This window comes from Nomascus leucogenys, chromosome 2, assembly GCF_006542625.1.
Source record: "Nomascus leucogenys isolate Asia chromosome 2, Asia_NLE_v1, whole genome shotgun sequence".
Classification (NCBI taxonomy): domain Eukaryota; kingdom Metazoa; phylum Chordata; class Mammalia; order Primates; family Hylobatidae; genus Nomascus; species Nomascus leucogenys.
In genome coordinates, this window is record NC_044382.1 from 120296978 (window position 1) to 120318673 (window position 21696).

The 21696-nt window shown below is 38.2% G+C and overlaps 1 protein-coding gene across 2 annotated transcripts in view; it reads right to left on the minus strand.

Moving 5' to 3' along the window:
• Positions 1-21696, minus strand: part of EPB41L4A (erythrocyte membrane protein band 4.1 like 4A) — a 261160-nt gene that overhangs the window by 144621 nt on the left and 94843 nt on the right. For both annotated transcript variants that reach the window (XM_003259826.4, XM_030817603.1), the window contains exon 2: positions 4237-4341. In XM_003259826.4, the coding sequence (XP_003259874.2) occupies positions 4237-4341 (105 nt within the window). The remainder of the gene's footprint in view (positions 1-4236; positions 4342-21696) is intronic.

Below are 21696 nucleotides of genomic sequence, written 5' to 3' on the forward strand. Positions count from 1 at the left end.
GCATGACAATCTTCCTTTCTTTGCAACAGGACTCACATTATCACTTATACATATTTTATCAGTCATTATAGGTACTTTCCAGAACATATAATCACAGAATGTGAAACTTTACACATGTTACAAAGTACAGCATCAGGATGAAAGGAAGAGGGCCACTACTGATGGCAGAGAGGACACACTTGAGCATGCCTGCTAGAGCTCAATGGATGAGGATTTTTGTTCAATACTCAGAGTACTCGGGGGCAGGGAAGAGAATACAAATATTATACATACACAGTTTAGTATAGAAGCTTAAGGAAATTATCTCAGAGATAAACAGTACTAGCAAAGGTAGCACTAAATGTGTGGGCCTGAACAGCGTTAGAGCATAAGAGAATCAAGGACAAAATCCTGGTGAACACCAACGTTTTATGGAACAGGCAGTGGAATCATGATCATAGAGAGGACTGAATAGGAATAACTAGAGAAAACATGAAGACAGAGAAACAAAAAGAATATAGTGCCAGAAGAACAAAATGAGAAGATTTCAAGAACGGGCAAGTTGTTAGTGTCAAAGCAAAAGAAAGGTCAACTAAGATAAGGACTGACAGAGTCTCTTGGATTTAGCAACTGGCAAGGCAAGGCCAGTTTCAGTGATGTAAATGGGATCGAAGCTGCATGATGATATGTTTAGGAAACAATGGGATTTCAGAAGTGAATGTAAGAAACTTAGACAAGGTTTTCTGAAGTTTACGTGTGATGCAGAAGGAGCCAAAGACAGCAGCAGATAAGGGAGGGCAAAGGAGGAGGGGAAAGGGAGGTTCTAAATGGGAAAGGCTTGAACACACCCAAACACTGACTGGAAAGAGGGAGCAGGTAGGGTAGAGAGACGCAAAACAGAAAAAGCAAGGTGGTAAGATCCAGCTCACAGACACTGGTGACAGGAAAGGAAGGGTAAGAAGCAACTAAGTGTGTTTGGGGGTGGGGTGGTCAACAAAGTGGCAAGTTTCTGATTGCTTTTATCGTCTTAGAGAAGGAAAAACAGAGTTCATTGGCAGAAGACAACGTTTGCATGCTGTCTTCATCTGTGTGCTTCACACATTCCCCCTCCTTTGACTTCTGAAGTAAAAGGGCAGCAGACCCAGCAGCCTAATTCTCAATGCCACGTTGATTTCCATATTCTAAGAAAAGCGTTAATACACAACTTCTGCCTTTCAAGGAGTAATCTGTAAAGGAGCCTCAAGTGCTAACATAAAGTAAGACATAACTATAGTTTCTGGGAATTTTCTGTAAGTCAAACCAAGGCCCTAATATGAGAGACCTACATCCCCACACACACCAGTCTGGATCAGGAACGAACCTGACTGGCACAAGCCAGAGTGGAACAGAAAATAGGCTCTATGCCCAGGCTAAGCGCTTTCCCTTTCAAAACTAATCTTAAAACCAGAAGTAGTATTGAGATATCACATTTATATTTATTACTGCTTTCAGTATCAACAAAACTCATCTTCAAAAATCTCAAAGGTATTTAAGAATCTACACTTTATTTAATTTTTTCTTTTCTTCCAGACTTTTTCCTTCTTCCTTCATTCCACTGATATCACCAGCAATATTTTCTCCCATCCTAGTTTCAACAGGAAAGGCCTTTTACACGTTTAACACCTTATCATCTACAAAGAGTTATCGTGTGTTCTGATTTAGTCCTATATCAATCCTGACAGTTGAGGAGAAAAAGCATTTTATTGTCAATTTACAGATAAGCATATCAAGATTCAGAAAATTAAGTGATTCGATCATTTTTTAGGAGCAGACACAGGACTCAAACCTATCTTGTGACTCTCAAGGCAGCTATCCATTCCACCAGATCACAATCCATTTATAGCAACTTCTGAAAGTCTAAAACATGGCTCAAGTTCCTTCTAGCCTCTGATTAATTTCAAATAAACCAGTTCCTTAAAAGGAAGACTGTGCTGCTGCAATTTCCATTATCTTGAAAGTCAGGATATTACAGTGGTTGAAAGGTCTTGGAGACATTCAGACTTGGGGTGGAATTCTGGTCCTAATACGTGCTGATTATGCGACCTTGGGAAAGGTGCTTAACCTTCTTAGTTTGCGTTTCATCATCTCCAACAGAAAGGTAATAATACTTTAGAGAACTTTTCTGAGCATACAATTTCAACAAACAAAAATATTTACAGTCTGTGGTGCACTGATGATGATGGTGGTAATAATAGTGAATGATGAGTTCCAGGGTTCTAGGTTCTCCTGGTCCTCCAGTGCAGACAACTTCTCAGATATGTGAGGTCCCAAATGTACAGTAATTCAATCAACATTCATGAAAACCATTACTTGGTTTTTAAGACAAAGATTTTTTTAACCATATCCTGTACTATTTTCACACAGGGTTTTTTTTTAATCCTTTTTTGTGTTAAATAACTGGCAGATATGCAGGGTTGCTTCTAATATACTTTTGATAAAACTGTTACCAAGATGAAGTACAAAATTTCATTACATTATTATCACAGCCTCCTACAATTAAAAGGTAATCAGACAATACATGTGAACATGCAGACTAAGCAATGTTTACAAATCATCTCTATTTTAGCTTAGTTCACTATTAGAATATAATAAAAAGAGGGAAAGAATACTTTTTTCATGTCATCTGCACACCTGATATTCTTATCACATCAAAACAATATGACTTAAGAGCTTTCTCCTTCTAAATGTGTCATTTCACCTACAAACTGTATTATAATCACTATCATAAATGCCAAATCTTTAGGAGTAAAAGAGGAAAAAAATGTTCTTAATTTAAACCCTGCAAAACTTTCAATAAACTAGCAACACTAACTGCTACAGAAGGGGCCATTGTTTTGAAATTCTCTAGCTTTTCACATTTTTCCTTTGCAAAGTTAAAAAAAGGTAAGGGGGAAGATAGAAACAAACAAGGTCTATATAACTTTAGCAAGACAGTCAATCTTTCCAGGCAAAGTCTGACATAGTAGATAATATCAGAAAACTGTAGTTTTCTCTGCTAAGAAAAAAATGTTATTTCAAAAATATGAATGCAGCACATGAGACCTTCTTTAGCCTTCAATTTAATCTTTCTGTATAGATTTACAGTTCTGCTACATTTATTCGTAGTCTGTACAAGATAGAATTCAGTGGACTTCTAAACATGTCTGTTCCCCTTTTTTTCAACATGTCATAATGACCACTAGCCTTTAGAAAGGTATTCCTTTCTATGGAAAGCTATCCAACATACCCAATTTTTCATTCCAACCTTATGAAATCCTCCTGTGAAACAGAATAGATTGAGGAACTAGCTCAAGAAAAGTCACAAATGATCACCATCACTAGTGGAAACACCACTCAGAAAATCATGTTCTTCACTGAATGTACCACAAATGACCCATTGGAGGATGGGAGAACAAATGAAGGAAGAGGAGAACATCTCTATTTCAACAGCAGTTGAATAGGATGAAAAATAAAAGGCAGGTCAAATAGGGTATTTCTAAGATAAGCATGTGAGCATTCTACCTAATGAGGCTGTGCCTATCTGAAGCTAAAATCTTTCTTAGACTAAACCTAAAGTCACATTAATGAATATCCTTTCATCCTTCAAAATCTTCATCTCCAAAGTTTTTCCATTGTGGTGAATTTCTTAGTAACTCTCTACTCCGGACTGGAAGACCCTCTGAATTAACCTTTGTGAACAACTGACATAAGAACTAAAAGCTAAGTTGCCTTTATTACTCTTATTTCATCAGGTTCATGAACAAAAAAACCTCTACTTATTTTATTTTGTAACAGCTCATCTCACTTATAAAACTTAGGTAGTCACTTTGTTTTTACACTGTATTTCTTCTCTAACCATTCCCTTTCTTAAAAGGCAGTTAATATCTGTCACTTCAAGAGACTAGCCACTTGCCGTCTAACACATATTAAATGACATATTCAGTCCTCCATGTTCACTCATGCTTTGCATTCACTATGATAAGGTTGCAAATCTGGAAACCACATATGCCATCTGCAAAGAGTACTACACATGTACAGAAGCTGTGAATCCAGCAACTCTATAGACTTTTGGCAGAAGAGGAAAACATGCAAAGAAATTATCAGGGGAAAGCATGTTTGAGATTTTCAAAGTCTTTTTCAGTGACAAAGAACCTAACCACCTAAAACCATATCAGGAAAAGCCAGAGATAGAGTCAAATTTATAACCAGAAAAATTTAACATGAAGTCACCTTACTCACCGTCTGATGGCTTCTGTCACAGTAACGTAGCCCAAAATAATCTATCTCCACAAGGTTTACGTGATGGAATACGTGGTCAAGGACAACAGAACCTTTCGTTGACTTCTGCAAAAATAATTCAGTTTTATATTTTTTAACTTCCCTTTTGTTCCTAAGTAGTACACAATCATGGTTCTCATCTTTTATTAGTTTCACTCACAATAGCAGCAATTGTATTAGACAATGGTTCTTCTCTGTAAGTTGTGCCTCAATTATGAAGAAAAAAATGTGATTTAAAGCAAAATGTATTATAGAAATTGCTTTGGAAAATACTTTTTAAATCGTAGTGGGTTTTAAATTAATATAAGCTTCTTTCTTCTGGGATTATACATTATCTTCAGGACAAAATTCCTCTTTTAATAAAGATAATCTTTTATATGAAGACATCTAATAAATGCATCAAAAAAACACTTTGTTAGAAATCCCACCATCCTCTCATTTTAAAAAGCAATTTTCACCTATAGCATTACTCTCACAATGAATACAGAAGATATATAAAATTAACAGTAGTCAAAGCTCTTATCTTCAATCCTCAAATAATAAACCCATAGATTAAAGCTGCTAAAGCTAATGTTCTGAAAAGCCCCTGTGAAGATATTTCACTTCATCTTTTTCATATAAGCACACACACAAAACTTTTCTTTTGGCTGCTTTTTAAATACTGATAACTACCTAAAAAGCTAATCTCTTCTCTCCCCACCTACTACATATACATTCTTTAAATTTAGATTCTTATCGTCTAACATACTAAAAATCAATTATTCACACATGTAAGAAACACCTGTACAGATACAGCCTCTTCCTTTCTCTCGCCCCATCTCTGGCTGGTATAACAAGATAATAAAAGAAATCCCACAGCAAGTCTCACATTATGGTAATAAAGGAGGGCTTTTGTTCAGTTTCATCTTCCCTCAGAAAATTACCAGGATGCATTTATCCACGTATGGTGAGCACTTAATACTGCACTGCTTTTAGAAAATGGATTGTTAACATGAGAGAAATGTTTTTATTAAATGTATTATAAAACGGGCAATATGAGGTTATAAAAGCACACACCACAGTGTACACACCAAGAACTTTCTTCAAGTTCTTGTTACAAATTCCATAGGTATTTTGTTCTCCTCTAAATTACTTTGGCTAACTTTAACTGGTTCCTTTTTCAAAATCCATTAAATAATTTATAAACAAAAAGCCCTTCCATGATGAATCTTTAGGTTATTGGACATTTTCTGCAATAATCACAATGCCACAGTGGCCTGTAAATGTCTCTGTGCTCATGTACCTGTGTACTTCTCGGAGGTAAAAATCTTGAAGTGAAATTACTCATCTGAAGGATATGTATACTCATAATTACAGTGGGCACTGCCAAAAAGACCATTACAATTCATTCGATCAGAGTATGTATGTTTTCTCCGCACCCTTGCCAACATTTGGATTGCAAAAATTTTTTCCAATCTGACTGAGCAAAAAAAGAGGGGAATAAAGGAATTGTTTTAACTTATATTTTCCTGACATTAATAAAAGCAAGCACTGTTTCGTGTGCTTACTAGCCAATTGCATTTCCTAGCCTTTGAGTTAGGCATTCCCTAACCCAAAGTTTATGAGCAAATTCTCCTAAGTACCTCTAAATACTTATAGAATTTTACTTATGCTTAGCTCTTCATTCCGTCTTGGGATAAGGGCCCAACTTTGCTTCCAAATGGATAGACAACCACACCACTATTTACCAAAAACAGCCATCATTTCCCCGTTGATTTGAAACAACTTTATCATCTATTAAATGAACCCCCAGTACTCTATCTCATGGGTTATTCCAGAACCAATACCCCCAAGATTTTAATGTATGTAGTTTAATTTGTTTGATATCCATCTTTCTTTTTCAAAACTGTCTTCGCTAGTTCTTAAACATTTTACACTTTTGATGTGGGTCTTACAAAATTCTATTTAGGCTTTGTGGCAAGCAAATTTACCAAATGCCCTCCCTCCCCTAAAGATGTCCTGCCCTGACCTCTGGAACCTGCATGATGAGAATACCACCCCTATAATTGTGTTATGCTATATGGCACAGTTGACGTTAAGATAGGGAGATCACTGAAGTGGGCCTAATCAAATGGGCTCTAAAAAGCACAGCACTTTCTCCAGCAGAAGGGAAAAGCAGGAGGAAAGTCAACTATATTCAAACCATGAGAAGGGTTCCACACTTCCCTGTCACTTGAAAGATGAAGGGGGCTATCTGAGAAGAATGAGAACAGCCTCAGGACCTGAGGGGAGCCCCCAGCTAACAGCCAGCAAAGAGATGGGAACCTCAGTCCTACAACCACAAAAGCGGGATTCTGCCAACAGCCAACAAGGGTTTGGAAGTCGATTCTTCCCCATCATCGTCAGATAAGTGCTCAGCTGACTAACACCTTGATTTCATCCTTGTAGGGCCCTGCAGGGAAGCCAGCTGTGACATCCTGGACTTGTGTCCTACAGAACTGTGAAATAATAAATGACAGTATGTTTAAACCACTATGCTAGTGATAATTTGTTATGCAACAATAAAAAATAATACAGGCTGGTTCTTAGCTATTTTAGTTTTACTGCTGTTATACTTTCTGACTGGCTATTGCTAATGCATTGGAAGGCCAACTAATATTCCCTATTGGTCTTATTCCCAGCCGTCTTGCTAAATTCTTGTTAGTTTGTCTATGGAGTCTTCTCAGATAATCACTTTTCAAAATGCTTTTTCAAAATGCTCCTCCACATTTATTTCTTCTTTTCTTACTGCATTGGCTGGGACCTCAATAAAAGAATAACTAGTAGTTTTGAGAACATGCACCCTGTATTCTTCCTGACTGTAATGGAATTGCTTCTAAAATTTCACCACTAAGTATAATGGCTGGTGTATGGCCCTAATGCATATCCTTAACCAAATAGATGGTTCCTTCAATTCTGCTTTTTTTGGTCTTATTCTGTTTTGGCCTTTAATCAATGACTAACAGTTTTATCAACTTCTTTTTGGGAATAAAAGATGAGTATATGATGTTTGTCCTTTCAGCTTTGAGTTACATTAAAAGAGTTTCTAATGCCAAATCTTCTTAGAGAAATTCCCGCTTTAGTCCTTTTTGTTCTGGGTACATATCAAACCCTCTGCCAATGTGCAAACAATCCCCCTATGTGAATCTTGGTGGAGGCAGGAATCAGGCTCCCAGAATAACTGAGAGCCAGGTCACAGGCATATGATCTGTGGTTTCAGCCAAGGACTTTGACTTCTGAGCAAGAGTTTAGGATTAATTCACAGAGTGGCTCCCAAGAGTAAGGGAGTATCCAATAGCAAAGGCATCCAAAGATGGAATCAGCTGTGACAAGCACTAGAAATGACTGATTCCTGAGTCAGATTTTCCAGCATTCTTATCTTTTTCCCGAGACAGGGTCTCACTCTGTCACCCAGGCTGGAATGCAGTGGTGTGATCTTGGCTCACTGCAACCTCCAAGTGATCCTCCTGCCTCAGCCTCCTGAGTAGCTGGGACTACAGGCATGCACCACCACACCCGGCTACAGCATTCTTGAGGTACAAAATAGGAACATTCAGGCAATCTACCACCTTCATTTTCTGAATATGTATGTTTGGCTCAAGAGGCAGGCCAGTATCCCAAGTAAAAATCCTGAGTAGCAGTACAGAAAAGTGGAACCAACCGTATATTAAAAATATCATGATGAATACAAAAAGCTTATCCTGTTTGTAAGTGCATCCTTGGTGTAAGTACATCAAGCAAGGATTCTTAAGTAAATTCTGTCCCATGTAATTATGAAAAGAATTTACTGGAAAGATACTGAGTATCTCACAGGCTCTATAGATATCACACTAATGGTTTCCCAGAGCTTTTTATAATTCCTATCTCTCCACGCCACTAAGCTTGGAATACTCAATCCATCACTACAACCTTTCGTAGTTCTTTTGCTCACGTTTTGGGCTGTGGTTTACACCTTCAATTGTTTTCCATTTGCCTTTCAGGAATTTTTCTTATCATTTCTGGTCCACTGAGACCAGATCGCACTGCTGTACCCCAGCCTGGGCGACAGAGTGAGACTCTGTCTCTTTGATCTAAAATTTTAGATCAAACTTTCTTACTTTCCAGGTTACTGTAGAAAGTGCACACACACCTTTCCTCTTACTTCAAAATATTTCTGGAATGCTAGCATATGAAGACAGACTTCCATTTTGATCTAATCTCACTTATGGGTCCTTTCTCCCGTCTAGGCACAGAGAGAAACAGATGGAATAACTAGAGCAGGTAGAGTCACACAACTCTACCTAATTCTTCTATCCCAAACAGGTAAACAAGAAGTGGTTCGTGAACCAAGAGGAAACAATTATGCCTGAAACTACGTATGACAACGAAATGGTACAGATTTTAAAAATATGTAAATCAAATCTGTCTTTATGCAAACTATATTTGTGCTTCTGTGTCCAGCAGAAATGTTAGGGTTTTCAAATAAAGATAATACATTTATAAAGCATAAAAAGGATCCAATATTCTACTCACAAAGATTATACACAAAAGCAAGCTCAGAAAACCAGCTCAGGAGTTCAGAAAGTACATAGAAATTCTAAAATTTTCATGCAGAGGAAGAAATCATCAAATTTGAAAACTTTCCAAAACAATCATTCCAAAACTACCAGAACATGCCAATCTTTTGTGACAATTTTGCATTTATATAGAATCTGGTGCTGCAAATGCTTTGCAAATATTATCCTTTAGCATCTTTTGTTACCCTCTACCGAGAGGACACAAGGAAAGCATCTCATGTTATGCAACAAATCCAGTGCTGACCATAAAAAAATATGACGTCTCATGATTCCCTCTATAGCTTTCTGTATAGTGCAGCTGTGTCTACACAGGCACCTGGAGCAGGGCCAGGAGAGTCTCAGAAATGCTGTATTTCTGTTACTACTTCAAGCAAACACGCACATGAAAACCCCTTAACTTTTCATCTGTCATACTGTAATGTGATAAGACTTAGAAAGCATGGATGCCAAAGGTAAATTAGCTACTGGGGTGGAGGTATATATCACCAGCTCACACTTCTGTCCATTCTGCCCTAACTGACTTCTTCCAATAACCCTTTGCCCAATCAGTATTCCATTGTTATGTCTCCTGCCCTTATACACATGGATAATTTCATTCCTCTTATGGGTACTTTGTAGAGACTGCCTATGGGCCAATATTTTGCAGTTCAGGTGTAAAGTCTTCAGGTCCAGAAGAAATCATCTTTGAATAAAGAAATTAAGAACTGACAGAGAACTGACATAAGAACCAAAGTGCCATTAAAGTATATTTGTCCAGGGAGGGGCCAGTCCTAGGATTTATTACAGGAAAAAAGGATATCATGAAACACATGACTTCATTCATTGAAATATTTATTTATTTATTGCCTAATACCAGCAAATGCTTATTACTCTCTAGAAAATGCGAAAAGTACACTAATAAATGCCAAAAGAAAGAAGGATGATTATCTTTCAGAATTCCAGAATATAATGCAAAGTGATGTGATGCAGGAAGTCTTTGACCAGCCTATTGGAATCCCTGAGAAGCCCTAGGGCTATGCAGTGACTAAGAAACTTCTAAAAAGTGACTAAAAACTTTATTGAGAAAGTGAGACAGGGAGAGATTTGGTTATCATCAAAAGTCCTTTTGTAGGGCAGGCACGGTGGCTCACACCTGTAATCCCAGCACTTTGGGAGGCCGAGGCGGGTGGATCATGAGATCAGGAGATCGAGACCATCCTGGCTAACATGGTGAAACCCCATCTCTACTAAAAATACAAAAACTTAGCTGGGCGTAGTGGTGCGTGCCTGTAATCCCAGCTTCTCAGGAGGCTGAGGCAGGAGAATCGCTTGAACCCGGGAGGCGGAGATGGCAGTGAGCCGAGATCATGCCACTGCACTACAGCCTGGGCAACAGAGCGAGATTCCATCTCAAAAAAAAAAAAAAATCCTTTTGTGCCTTGGACTAGCAACCAGGCACACATATTACTTGCATAAAAAAATTCTTGAAAAGAAAAGGCAACCAGGTTGTAATTAGTCATTACCTTTTTTTGCTGTGGAGGCAGTTTGTTTGTCAATTTGGTTTATGCACCAAGAAGCATTAGGTAAGGAATGCATAGAGGAATATGGTGATGAGCTGTTAATTTGTATATTATGTTTACACATAAACAATTCATACTTCCCAACCGCTCTAAAAAAAGGTAACTTGTTTTTTTTTGAGACGGAGTCTCGCTGTGTCCCCTAGGCTGGAGTGCAGTGGTGCAATCTCCGCTCACTGCAAGCTCCGCCTCCCAGGTTCACGCCATTCTCCTGCCTCAGCCTCCGAAGTAGCTGGGACTACAGCTGCCCACCACCATGTTCAGCTAATTTGTATTTTTAGTAGACAGGGTTTCACCATGTTAGCCAGGATGCTCTCAATCCCCTGACCTTGTGATCTGCCCGTCTCAGCCTCCCAAAGTGCTGGGATTACAGGCGTGAGCCACCGCACCTGGCCACTTTGTAACTTTTTAATCTGAATTATTCCTGAGCCTTTTGAACAGGTAGACCAAACTATTACAGGCCATTATATACCAATGTGGAAGCTACGCACCCCCATTCCTTAACATGCTGAAAAGGGGCTTCATTTCTAAGTCAGAAGGCTAGTTTCATTTGAAATTTAATGAAATCTTGATTCTTAACCTTACTTCTTTCAATACTTTGCAAAGGAAAAGATATGAAAGTCAGCTGGGCATGGTGGCTCATGCCTGTAATCCCAGCACTTTGGGAGGCCGAGGCGGGTGGATCACCTGAGGTCAGGAGTTTGACACCTGCCTCACCAACAATGTGAAACCCCATCTCTACTTAAAAAAAAAAAAAAAAAAAAAAAATTAGCCGAGCATGATGGCAGGCGCCTGTGGTCCCAGCTACTACAAGGTCAGGACATCGAGACCATCCTGGCTAACATGGTGAAACCCTGTCTCTATTAAAAATACAAAACCTTAGCTGGGTATAGTGGCATGCACGTCGGGAGGCCGAGACAGGAAAATTGCCTGAACCCGGGAGGCGGAGATTGCAGTGAGCCAAGATCGCGATACTGCACTCCAGCCTGGGCAACGGAGCAAGACTCCATCTCAAAAAAAAGAAAAAAAAAAAAAAAAAAGACATAGAAATGATATTTAGTGCCATTCCAGTTTTCTTCTGACCATTTCCAGAAGAAATCTCTGCCAAAATGGGGAATTCACAAGATGCCACAAAATAAGGTACAACTGTAACATGCCCAAGGACTTTCTGAAATCAATAAATAAATTAAAATTTTGTCTTCAATAATAATGGACCTCCACTAATGAGACGTTTGAGAGAATGAACTGGGTAACACCCCAAATATCAGGGAGGGATATTTGGAAACCTGAAAGAAATGCTTCCCATTTCAGGTTTCAGGAGGTCTCCCTGGGATATCTTTCCTGCTCTATGTCATGGTCAAAATCCTACTTACCCTTCAAGATCCAGTTAAAATGCCACCTTCTTCATAAAACCTGTCCAAATCCTCTCAACCTCATTATGACCTCTCCCTCCATCGAACCTACCAAGTTTCTTATTTTTGCCTGTCTCTGATACTTACACTCTTGCACTCTTAAGATGGCCATTCTGTTAACTTTCCTACTTATGTTTAGACATTTGGAAAGCATATGCTGAGTATCACACACCACTTACTTGCTATGCAGTCCAATAACTTATTCTCAGTAAGAGCTGCCTAAAAGTTCACTGAATTAATACCAAGGGCAAATAACATGGTGGTCTATAAATTGAACATTTCTTCCTGTTTCTTATGAAGATTTCCATTTTTCTTGACCAATCAGACTTATAAAATTAAAGAAAAAGCTGACCAGATCCATGTATTTTGTTATATCACCTGATACACAGAGATTCGGTTTACTTTTAATTTTAAAATACACATTTGTTTCAGTGATGTATAATTCCAATAGGCTCAATATATTCTAAAGGTAGCATAAGGAATAAACATCTTATATTTAAAATGCATAAAACACCAAAAACTGAGGAAGTCATATATTACATTTTTATACCTAAAACTTGCATAGAAATTTTTATGCAATAAAATAAATCTGACAGAAATTTGATTTTCCATCATCAAAAAAATAAAGACTTGATATGAGACAGTTAAGAAGAAAATAAAAGGAGCACCTGATTTTTTATAACTAATCAGCAAAAGTTCATCTCAATGTAACAATATATTAATTTACTTTTAAAATGAGAGTAAATGCCTATTACATACTTCTGGACTGTGAATTGTATTCCACTTAAGTCTCTGCAAATGAGATAGATTACTTTCATTACTGACATACTAACAACATTCCAGAAAGAACACAGCTACAAAAGGCTTATAATCTCAGAGAAAGACTCACTAGTAGGACAAGTTTATTTGAAAATACCATCAGCGGAGCTTTCAACCAGAACAAAGAATATTTCAAATGAGTAATAACAACTTTGCAGATTAACATGACATTACAAACCAGAAAGGCAGGTTTCTGCCAGCTGCACAGAATGATAACTATTACATCTGAGACAAACAGCTTACTCCTTCACAAAGGGGAAATGAACCCTGCAAAAAATTCTTATAATGTTATGCCTTTAAAAATTCACTCTATCTTTATTTAGTATTTTGACCACAATACATTCCTAGTTCTCTGGGAAAACTTAAAATGACATTAATTTTTTAGCTTAGGCCATTATTAATAGGCAAAGTGGGGGCATGGAGGAGACATTCTTCAGGTACCAAAGTTAACTCCTTCCCAGGGGAGGCACTTGTTTACCCCCACTGTTTCTGTCTAAGAGCTACCCTCACCCTCCAGATGAGGAAAATCCTCATTTAATCATTAAAAAATGAGTAAAATGTGTTTTTCTAGGTGCTATTAATATTTATATTTTTCATATATAAAAGTTTGTTCACATTGATAAGCTTTTCTCAGCTATCTATTGCTTTGTAACAAATAACTTCAAAACTCAGTGGCTTAAAGCAACAAGTTGCCCATAATTCTAAAATTTAGCCAGGGCTCAGAAGAGACAGCTGGTATCAGCTCCATCTGGTGTTGGCTGGAGAGGTCTACCTGGGCTGAAGAACCCAGGATGGCTTCATTCACATATTGACACCTCACCTGAGATGGCTGGAATGGCTGGAAGCTGGCTGAGCCACTCACCCTCTAAGGAAGGTAATCTGACTTCATGACATGGTGACTTAGGGCTCCAAGAGACAAACAGCAGAAGCTGCCAAGTTTCTGAAGGCCCAGATCTGGCACAGCATCACTCTTGCTACACTCTATTGATCAAAGCAAGTCACTGAGTCAATGCAGATGGAAAGGGAGCAAAAACAGATCCCATCTCTTGATAGGAGGAATGACATGAACATATAGTGAGTGACTGGAAGAATCACAGGTGGCTATCTTTGTTGACAACCTACCACATCTTTTTTTTCTCTCTAAACTTGTTATATGCTTTATGTTTTCCTTCACTCATCTCTGTAATGTTTCAAATTAGAGCAAAAGAAAGAATGACAGTAAATTATCTTGATCATCTATACAAAAAGAACTACGCTAGATGATTTCTTGTACTTTGTTTCATTTAATCACTACAAGAGCTATGCAAACTTGTCATTTTTTATTCCTGCTTTATAAATAAGCTCACAAAGGTTGGGAAACAATAGCAGTTTGGCTAGAGTAACACAGAAAGAAAGGCAAAAGGCAGGGACTCCAACCCAGAAATACCTAACTTAAAATCCTGCGCTCCTTCTAACACAGCAGTGATTCTTGAAGCCTGGAGGGCCTAGAGACCCTTTCAATGGTCCATGAAGTCAGATCTATATTCCTAATGTTATTAGTTTGTTATTTGTCATTTGCCCTTCTCTCACAATTACAGAGTTTTCTAGCGGTCACAGAGCATATCACAATAGACGATGCAGAAAGTAGTTATGGCAATCCAGCTACTTTCTGTTAAGCTAGATATCATAGTTGCAAAAATGTAAAAACAAGGTCATTCTTCTAAAATTGTTATGTTTTGGACAATACATCTTTTTTGTAAAAATATAAAACTATTTTTGTTGACAAGTAATTTTTTAAATGGGTTTTTTGGATGATTTTAAAAATCTCTCCACTTTATAATAATGGTAAACAGATACAGAGATAACCCATATGAACAAAAGCTCTTCCAGGTCCTCAATAATTTCAGAGTATAAGGGGCTCCTAAGACTCAAAAGCTTGAGAATTACTACACTATACTAAAAAACAAAGGAATGTCCTTGATGACATATATTGCAAAATAGGCAATTCTGATTCTTAGATACCTGGAAAGCCAGTCCTTCCTCATTTTATAGATGAGGAAACTCAGAGCCGAGACATGAGTGACTTGCCCACAGGTCACAGGGCTGGCTAACTAAAAATCTAGAAATACAATCAATGCAGCATCATTGCCACTAACCAAGCACTTGCCTTCTCTTTTTTCCTACCAATTTTGTTAGGAGTTCACAAAAATCCTGTCAGTAACAAAACCAAAAGAAAAAAACAAAGCAGTCCACAAGGAAGGTCAGAGATTAAATAACGTGTAATGGCATTATTTGGCAATAGAAATCAGAATTCCCAGAGTAGAGAGCTATTTTCAAGACAAATTTGAAGGATATTCTTTGGTTTCATCACTGTCTAGGATCCCTGAGCCACCATGAAAGAAGTCTAACTACTCTGCTGGAGAAACCATGTGGAGAGACCTTGAGAATACATAAGAAGTAGGACCCAAGCCCAACCTTTCAGATGCCCTGCTAACGCATCAGGCCTGTGAATGAACACATTTTTGGTCCTCCAGATCACTCCAACTGCCTAATCGATACCAACCAATGTTCACAGTCAACACCACATGGAGAGAAGTTGCCCAGCCAAGCCTTGCGCACTGTCCTGACCTACAAGTCATAAGATATAATAACTGCTATTTCAAGCCACTAAATGTTGGGTAGTTTGTTACAGAACTACACAACCACAGATAACCAGACTAAGACTCCAATGTTCTCAGCCCAGAAATATGGACTCTCACAAAGAAGAGTTACAGCAGACACCAAACATTAGTAATTCCTGTCTTCCTACCTGTTTCAAGATAGGTAACATACGTATGTTACATAGAAAAACCTCAAGAATTTCCAGCTAAATGCTATTTCATAGTCCCCTTCAGTCTCCCTGTACCATAACCCTTCCTTCAACCCTTGTTCATGGGTTACCATGAAGCATGTCCCCGGGTATTGTCACATTAGCTTGTTATAGGAAACACAGCAACAACACCTCAATAGCAATGACCACATCTGGTACCCACATCTTTGGTTTCTAAATATCATTCTCCACCCCTTGGAAAACAGACCGATTCCAAGGCTGAGACAGGAAAGTACAAGGCCTTAAATAACTTACTGCACCAAAAATGAAAACAGTGTTCAAATAATGATGGAGGCATTTCAAAAGAACATTTCAAAAGCTAGGAGCCAGCTTGATAGGACTCTAGCTAATCAAATCTGGGACAATCTGAACAAAAAATAAATGATAGTATCAGTTTACAACCCCTACAAGAAAAATCCATGAGTCCAAGTGAATATAAATACATGTGTGAATAAATAAAAAGAAGAGAAATGCGTCCTTACAATAAAATGCCAACTAATAAATGTAGAAGGAATGACAGAATAAGAAAACTACCATCATTAAGTACAGCTGATTTGGTCAAGAATCATCAGTGGATGCTAAAATGAGTGCATGAGGGTCAAAGGCAGAATAGAATTTACACCTGAAAGGATGAACCAACAACAACAAAAAATATAGAATCACTTCTAAGTTTTTCCTGCTAAAAAACAGATAAGATGAAAATAATGAAGAAGCATCAGACAAGCCGAAATTGAGGGACATTGTGCAAAATACTTGGCCTATTCTCTTCAAAAATAGTATGGTTATCAAAGTATCAAGTAACTGTTCTACATTGAAGGAGACTTTTAAAACATAAGAAAATGCAATAAATAATTCTAGATTGCATTATTTTGCTCAAAGGACAACCAACATTTGCCTGGGGTCTGTGGATTAGATGAGTGTACTTTGCCTCATTCTCTGATGTTGAATAGTTCTGCCGTGATGATGTACTAGAGGACCCTTTTGGGGTATTAGGCATTAAAGCATTCAGGGGTAACCAGTCTCGTGTTTTCAATTTACTCACAAGTGCTTCAATAAGAGAAAAAAATCATAATAAAGCCTACGTGGTAAAATGTTAGCAACTGCATCTGTGAGTGAAGGATCTAAAGAGTTGTTTGTATTATTACAGCTCTTCTGTAAGCTTGAAATTATTTCAAAAGTTAAATGAAATCACTCATCCTCTCCTATTCAAGGCACTTTAGAAGTTCCAGGCCTTGCTCATTCTTCCACCCAAAAGAACTCTCTTGGTCACCCTGCATCTTGCTCCCTTCTTTCCATCCTGCCCAACTCTCTAAGTCCTTTCATCCTTTTTTCAGGGACCAGCGAAGGAAGAAAGCTGTGTGAGAAAAGAGGAAGGAGAAGGCTGTGACCCACTCGATAGCAATCATCTGCACTCCATCATACAACATAATCCAGGATTCTGCTGAAAGTATGGGTTTTATGACACATTATAACTTTCCCCCTTAACACAAAAGCCCTCTAAAGTGACCCAAGAAACATTTCACTAAAGTCATTTTAACATTTATAACCATTCTTACTTTTGTTATCACTAAAGTGTTCTACAAAAGGGTAATTCTTTAAAATTGCAGTAACAGTGGGGCAGGGGATTGGCTTATGTCCTCCTGCTAACAGCCTGTTTCCAATCCTCCAAGAACACCCTGGGAACTTAAGTTATCCCACATGAGAGATAAAAGCTCTAGAGATAGAGAGGCTGAAGGAGAGTAGGGACAAAACAAGCTACTTTCTCATTATTTATTTCCACTGACGTATTTAAGACAGAGGTCACAAACAGAAGCCCACTTTTTATTCAGTGGCCGACGTAGTGATGGGAAGATCAGGAAATGTTATATTCTGCCTCTTCCAGCAGCCCAAAGCACATGGCAGAAATCAGCAGGAACATCCCTGCAGCTTCCCTGTTAAGTGGGAAATGGGCTCTCCAGCTTACAGATGTCTTCCACTCCCTGTGGTCTAAAACTCTGCTACTTCATTGATTTAAGGGAACTCCCCAACCCATGAATGTGTCTGAGTTGGCGCCCCCACTGTGAGGGGCCAAAAGTAAGTGACTTCAAGTTTCCTGAAAGGTTGAAAGAAAGGGTCATGAGATTACAGGCCATCGAGACTTCAGGGTGTTCATATCTTGCCTGGTCAGATGACAGTATGTAGGAAATTCATAATTATGAGCTGGTTTACAGCAGGATGCTAGATGGAGAGACAATTCTAAAAGCTTGGGATCACAGAGGAGAGAAAATGACAAGAGTCAGAGAAGCTACAAGAGGAGAGATGTTGCCAGATCAGGACTGGAAGACCAATGGGCACTTGGGTTGGGGTAGAAGTGAAAAGGCCACAAGAAAATGACATTCGCAAGATATATTCCTGACCTGCTTTTCTTCTCACCTTTCCTGCAGTAACACAATGACCAAGGTGAGCATTCTGTACAAAGGATGCATTCCTTATGACATTTCATAATCCGGTACTCATTTCCCCACAGGAATCACAGGAAAGCAGACGGATGCTCTTTTAGGGCACACAAATCTGCAACTGCCTTAATACTGCTTTATTTGATGGAAAAACATACTGCATTATTATCTACATTATTTGGCAAAATGCTCTCTCCTAAATTAATAACAGCACAGCTTATTACCATGGCAGTTGTTGAGCTATTTTAATAATGTTTATCACATCTAACTTCTCCTTCAAGTTACTCATTTGGGGAGCATTTCTGCCCTGGCCTTAATGTACCACAACCAAAAGAATACTTAGAGAATACTTTTTTCCCAAATAAAAAGGGCTTTTTAAAATATAATAGTAAATGTTCAAATAATAGCACAGTAGGTGCCAAAATTTCTTGCAAAAGTTCCAATGCATAGGTGTATTTAACCTATACTAACTGAAGATGGTGCATACTACTTTTTGCCAGCCAAAGCAGCCCCATGATGTGGCTGTGGCAGAAACACTGTTTATAACTCAGCCTCCCAACTTTAAACTTGTGTAATTTTTGAAAAAATTTCTTTAATCTGGGGGAAATTCTAAGTTTAAAAGATAAAGGGAGGCTTCATTAACATTTTTATGTCATAGTTCAACATTACCTAAGTCATAATCAGATAAAATAATAAAACCAGTAACAATAACATCTATTGGCACATATTATACTTTACGTATACTAACTCATTTAATTCTCAGAGCAGCCCCCTGAGTTAGAGATAAGAATAACAGCTAAATACTATTTGCATGTGGCAGGCACTGTTCTAACAGCACTGTGTCTTCTCATAAATGTGAAACTTATTTAACCCTCATAGCAATTCAAGGAAGAAGGTATTATTTTCCTTATTTTAGAGACAAGATCATTGGAAACCATAGGCTAAGTAACTTATCCAAGAATATGCATACAGAGCCAGGATTAAAATCCAGACTAGCTCTAGAACCTGTGCTCTAACATGCACTCGTATTTTATTGGGAGAACTAAAGTTTGAGTATGAGGCCAAAGCTCTATCAAAACTGCTCCTAAAGAGAGCATTCTCAAATTCTCTATGTCAGAGCTAAAGGACCCACCTGGGTAAACCACAGATTTTAAAGTTCCCTAAAGTGCCCTAGCGAGAAATCTAAGTCGGTTCTACTTAGGAAGGCACCGGGGTTGATGCTTGGAAGAACTGTCTAATCCTACTGACCCCAGCAGACCTCAAAGGTCACTGTGCTGGTGAGCCAAAATGCTCCTGAGAACCAAGCCTCCTCCCCATACCTCAGCTGATGGGTCCCAGTTTGACGGCTTATAGCCATCCAGTATGACACACACACACACAAACACACACACACACCCCACACACCTGTCTTCCACTACTTGATGTTTTGCCACTGCTCCAGAGTGCTCTTAGCCTGCCTTATAAATAGGAACCCATCAAAAGACAAAGAAAAATAACAACCCATGTAAGGGGTCTCCGCCACTTGAATAAGAGAGACCAAGATGAATAATCAGAACAAATAGTGCCTATGAAAAAGACAGAAGAAAGTAAAGGGGGAAAGGTAATGCGGACTTTCAAGAAGATACAATTAGAAGACAAGAAAGGCTTTCTAAAGCTATTTGATTTCTGAAATTAAAATTTCAATAGACAAGATGAAAAAAGGTATAGTCGTTGCCAAGAATCCATTCAGAGTTCTGAAAGATCAAACAGACATTGTAAGTAAAAACATCAGAGACATGGAAGATGTAACCAGAAGACAAAACATGCAGATAACAGGCTTTCCTGGAGGACAGACAACAATAAATAAGACATAACTGGAAAGGAAGGAAGAGGGAAGGAGGGACAAAATAAAAGAAAACCTCCCTGAGATGAAAGAAGGGATAATTCTCTAGACTGAAAGGGCTCCCAGCAAGCTTAGGCAGCAATAAGAAAAGACACATGCCTAGGCTTGGTAAAATATTTAAACTGAGTACCCAAATTATCTGCAACCACACATCTTACTATCTATACTAGCATGACTTTACTACTCAACTGTCTACATTAACGTGACTTCACTATTTAAGGGAACTCTGACCCAAGAAGATGAAGTTACAAATAACTTTACTGTTTCTTTCAGAACTTTCCAAAAACTTATTTATGTGAACAGGCAACTCAACTACTCCTTATTAAGTAAATACCCTCTACTCAGTCCCACAAATCTTATTTTATCAAAAACATTGTCTAATTACATGTCCTTGCATTGAACAACATACCTTAAACCAGACCCTAAAAAGTCTCATAAATTCCCCATCTTTGCCCTCCTTCCTCTGAAATGGTCAATGTAACAGTCTCCCTTACAACAGTAAGCAATAAACTGGGTTTTGCTTTATTTAGACGTTATTCTGCAACCTTTTTGGGGAATCAGTAGTCACATACTAAAGATAAAAAGGAAACTATATAGTCGAACAAACTGAACAGCAGATTTATAGAGGAAAAGGAACCAGATTAGCATTAGATTTCTCAAATGCAACACTGGAACCAGAGCACAATTACACATTGACTCCTGAGAGAAAACTCCCAGCCAAGATGTTGTTCACCTGTCAGGGCAAGCAAAGGGCCTTTTTTCAACATGCAAGAACTTAGAAGCTACTTAACCAATGAACCCAATCTAAAGAAATCTTTGAGGATATGCTCTAACTAGACAGAGTTCTAAAGATATGAAAGATTAAGAGAGAGAAAAGTGGCACAATGTATCTAAATGAAGCTAACATCAGCAGGAATTTACAATTTAACTATTTTTTAAGGAGAAGAGACATACAAGAAGAGAAAACTTAACAGATGAGAACAAAAAATTCTAAACTATCTCAGTAAAACTAAGAGGGGATACTTATTTTTAATTTTTGTAATCAATATAGAATTTTAAATTACAGCTGCTCCGAAAGTTTCTAGCAAGAAAGTAACCACAGTAGGATTTTTTAAAAAGTAGGAAATTTTGTGCTAATGATGAAGTGATACAAAACTAAAGCAGAGGTCAGGAGTTTGAGACCAGCCTGGTCAACATGGTAAAACCCTGTCTCTACTAAAAATACAAATGGTGCCTGTAATCCTTACACTTTGGAAGGCCGAGGCGGGTGGATCACGAGGTAAGGAGTTCAAGACTAGCCTGGCCAACATAGTGAAACCCCAACTCTACTAAAAATACAAAAATTGGCCAGGCGTGGTGGAACGCATCTGTAGTCCCAGCTACTCAGGAGGCTGAGGCAGGAGAATCACTTGAACCCAGGGGCGGAAGTTGCAGTGAGCCGAGATCACACCACTGCACTCCATCCTGGGTGACAGAGTGACAGTCCATCAAAAAAAAAAAAATTAAAGCAGTATGACTCAAAGATGTCACAAAAAAGGGGGGGGGGGGGACAGAGAATTGAAGAGAAATTTGACCACGCAGCAAAAGAGTAAATAATAATAAAGTATAATAAACAGTAAATTAAAAACAAATGAAAAGAATAAAATAAATATTTATGATACTAAATGTGTGGTAGATGAGCTACAACAATCTTTTTGAAAAGTAATGAAACAGTAGCTATCATCATGCTTGTAACTAGCTATCTCACTTAGGAAGAATATATTCTATGGAAATAAAAGTGCCAGGTATACATATAAGGATGGCTGTTAGTGGTAAAAATAAAATCCCCTAATTTGGATGACCATCAATAGAAGAATTGTTGAATAAACTATAGTCATCCAAACTGTGAGAAATTA